Source organism: Pygoscelis adeliae, unplaced genomic scaffold (assembly GCF_000699105.1).
Source record: "Pygoscelis adeliae isolate BGI_AS28 unplaced genomic scaffold, ASM69910v1 Scaffold113, whole genome shotgun sequence".
Lineage (NCBI taxonomy): Eukaryota > Metazoa > Chordata > Aves > Sphenisciformes > Spheniscidae > Pygoscelis > Pygoscelis adeliae.
The window spans coordinates 1,708,050-1,711,798 of record NW_008825108.1 but is presented as its reverse complement, the minus strand read 5'-3'; the positions used below and the strand labels follow the sequence as shown (position 1 = coordinate 1,711,798).

General features: G+C 36.5%; 1 protein-coding gene across 2 annotated transcripts in view; it reads right to left on the bottom strand.

The window, feature by feature from the left end:
- Window positions 1–3,749, bottom strand: part of PPFIA2 (protein tyrosine phosphatase, receptor type, f polypeptide (PTPRF), interacting protein (liprin), alpha 2) — a 356,094-nt gene that overhangs the window by 8,663 nt on the left and 343,682 nt on the right. For both annotated transcript variants that reach the window (XM_009327518.1, XM_009327519.1), the window contains 3 exons: window positions 3,713–3,742; window positions 1,893–2,068; window positions 933–1,030 (listed from right to left, as the gene is read on the bottom strand). In XM_009327518.1, coding sequence (XP_009325793.1) covers window positions 933–1,030; window positions 1,893–2,068; window positions 3,713–3,742 — 304 coding nt within the window. The remainder of the gene's footprint in view (window positions 1–932; window positions 1,031–1,892; window positions 2,069–3,712; window positions 3,743–3,749) is intronic.

Genomic DNA, 3,749 nt, shown 5'->3' with positions numbered 1-3,749 from the left:
ATCTCCTATTCAAAACCCGAGGCGTGGGAGGAACTGTGTGATTTTAGCTACCTTCAAGTTAAATGTTTATTCTAAATAATGTTTCCAAAGGAGAAAGGTGCCTCCAGAGGGCATCTCCAGAATGCAATTCCTCCCGCCTCCTATAGATACCCCTTTCAATTCTTAGTCAAGATTTTACAGTTTAACAGTGCAAGGGCACAGGAGAAATACCCATTTCTCAAGGCTTCACTGGAGAGTTTTGTATCAAACATTTTGAAAGTCGGGTCAGCACCTACCGTTTTATAACATGCCATAAAGCAAATGATGAGTTCACAATTTTAGAGACTAAAACTATTTTTAGTTCAGACAAACAATAGTTATATATAAAAGGAACTGTGCAGTGAGCCTGCAGCTGCTCTAGCGAGCTTTACACAGAACTTTTAAATCGCCTGTTAAATCATCTAATAAGACCAGTTCTGTTAGGAACTATTCTTACGTACCAATCGACTGCCTCAGTGGCCACCCCTCCAAGCAACATTTTCTATGATACACATTTTGAAGTAAGAAATCGAAGGCAAAGGTTTTCAAAAGCAGGAGCACAGTGTTATGGTCCTGAGCGCTCTGATTTCCCAGTGTTGCCCCCAGCACGTCCCATTGGCTATTTGGCCTTCTGCTTCTGAGACTGAAAGAAGCTAGGGTAAGAGCTGTCCCCAAAACCCAATTTAGCAAAATCTGTATCAAACCGCCATTCAGAAATGCAGCCCCAGTTTAGTGAAGTACTTAACTGTGCCTAATTTAAGGAGATATTTTGTGTTCTGAAGGCAGATGGACTTACGTTAGTTTTACTTAAAGCACCTGCTTAAATGCTTTGCTAAAATGGCATGACAAGGGGTTAACAGTGTCAAGCTTCAAAAGAAGAAACATTCCCAGTATTTATTCCCAGGAACTATCACCTTTTATTTCATGCTGACTCATTTCTCTTCGCTTTTCCAGTTCTTTTCTATCATAATTCAACCTCTTTAAACACATGATTCCATATTGCAAGCTTGTTCTGTTATTTAAAGAGAAACATTTACAGAGTTAATAAAGATAGTTTTGAAGATGGGAACATATGTAGGATGTATTTCCTGCATCTCACATGAGGTGTTTCATGGTGCCCATGTAGCAAATCTTGAGGACAGAGGGGAGAGCAAACCATTAAGAAAAACTCCACAGACTTCAAAAATGAAATGGACAAAACCAAAATGAGTGTGTTTGAATAAATGTTCTAGCATAAGAAACCCAAAACATTAAAAATCTTATTCAGAAAAGGTCAGCCCTTGCGAGCCGTGAAATGTTTCGTCAAATCAGGCCTCAAAAAAGTGACAAATCAGACAGTATATTAAAAAAAAATAAAAATCCACTTCTTGTCACATAAACGTCATTCTCCCTAAAGTCTAAATGCCTTTATTTCCATATTTCCAATTTAGCTTCCTGGCTGTATCCCTAGATAACCTGAACAACTGTAAATTTGCTTGTACTGTTAACAGCTTTTATGTGCTACACACAATAGCTTTTTATTATTATGAGATCTCAGGGCTTCAAATCTGAGTCTACCATTTTCTGATACTTTAAACTACTTAATAAATTATTACTGTTTCTGATTGTCAAGGCGCTATTTATATGTTAATGGTTCCCTGCTCATTATGAAACGTATCTGTACCAATATCTTAGTTTTGAGAGACGTAATTGCAATGTGGTTGCTATTACTAAAGGAATCTATCTCAATTCAGATTTCTGACACTTACCACTCACTTTTCTGTGTGGTTTTGCAAGCCAGAACAACAGAAAGTAAGTGGCTTTATTCTGTGCAGCACTGAGCACTATGTCAGAACATAAAATTCTTTATGCATGCAGTCTTTATGCAAACATACCGATGAAAGCTATCCACCATTTTTAAGTGCACACGCAGATCTTTCTTTGTCAGATGATCTAACATCCTCGCATCTACCAGGCATTCCATAAAATAACTTCGGTACTGAGGTAAACCCAGACTGGGGAGCCATTCGTTACCTATCCATTCGTGGTTCATATCACCATAAGCCAGGGTCTGCAGGGGAAAAAAAGGGGGGAGGGGGAATAAATTCTTGAGTTTGTTCAAGTTTGCACTGAAGACAGAATATCTATCTGCTATGCTCGTTTCTAGTGAGACTTCCTAGCTTAGAAATCCTGTCAAAAAAACCCCCATTTTGTTTTTACATTGTTTTGACATTGGAGGTGGAAGCCTCTATGAGATATTTGTGACTGATAGCAGTTTTGCCTGTTATATCTTGTTTTCTATCTTTGTAAATTTTAAGCAATTTTTTTGTAATAAGAAATCATAGGTTCAATTTTGAGTTTTAAATGCAAGCAAACTTATTACACAATCAAAATGTGTTTGTTTTGTAATCTTACTTGCTTTCAGTTTACCTTCTAGAATATTTATGCTAGGCAACTCCTACACTGAACTTGGCAATATCTGTATTGCCTCAGGGAATCAACTGAAGTTTGTGTCACTGTTTAGTGGGGGCTAGGATTTCCTAAATAGGCTCTAATGATACTTCATGGTTACAGACCTGTAGTCCTTTTGAGACTAGAAGTTAATTTCAGTTGTTTGTCAGCCAAGCTTACGTTCACCATCAGTCAGAGCTGGTGACCAAATACATTCTATTAATGAGATATTTTCAGCTGTGAACAACTTAAACCTAAGTGCATCATATGCGGAGCTCAATAAATTAATTCTTTAAGATAGGAGCAAACTGGATTCTTCCTAGAAGCTAGCATTCAGGCATTAAGCTACTTCATTGTTCAGCTGAAATTTCAATAGTGTGGGGAAGAAAGTATTGAAAAAAACACATGCATGTTGAACTATTTTTATGTGGGTTGCACAACTACAATGCAAAATAGATAGCTTTTACATCTCACTATTGAGAATTATTTTGGTATTACTAAAACTTAACAGAAAAGAGAACTCATAAATTTCAAGATTAACACCTCCTCAATAGGATCGTGCTCAGCTTTGAGCATCACTTTCAAGCCTAACTATCTTTTTGGTTTTGTTTTTAATGTCTCCTGTCATTATAGACAAAAGGATAGCACAGTGCAAGCCGGATATATTTTCTATGGGGGAAAATATAGTCCCCTCATCTGTCATTCTTGTGAGATTTTGAAGAGAAAAGGAATGCCATAAGTAAAGACAGTGAGATTGTGTAAGACTGTGCATACATTAGAGGGAGAGAAAGAAGCTGAAAAATATAAGTAATTGATAGTCTAACTAAAGTGAAAAATTTTGTTCCCAATTATACAAGACTATTTGTAGACTGATACTTGGGTGTGATTTATACAATGGTTCTAAAAAAAATCTGGTGTAATTTTAGAAACATTAGATCTCAAACTCTTGGCATACTTTATTAGCCTATTCTAAAAAACGAGGAAAATATTTCTTCTAGATTTAGCTGGGAGGTAGAAGTCATCTCTGGAATGTAGCTATTTCTTTTAAGAAAAATATTTACAGCATATGTACCTCTTTGTGCTTTACCTAGCAAACCTGTCCAGAGAATATTTTCTTTGTATTAGAAGAACTCTAAAATGTTTAAATCATAATTCAATCATTGAGATACTGTCACGACACTATACTCCTCTATGCCTATTGATACACTGTTAGTTACATTATTATTAGCTCTCCGTTCAAAAAAATCATGTGAAAGGGTCATACCTGAGCCCAGCTGCCTTCTTCAGACTCTTTCTGTTAT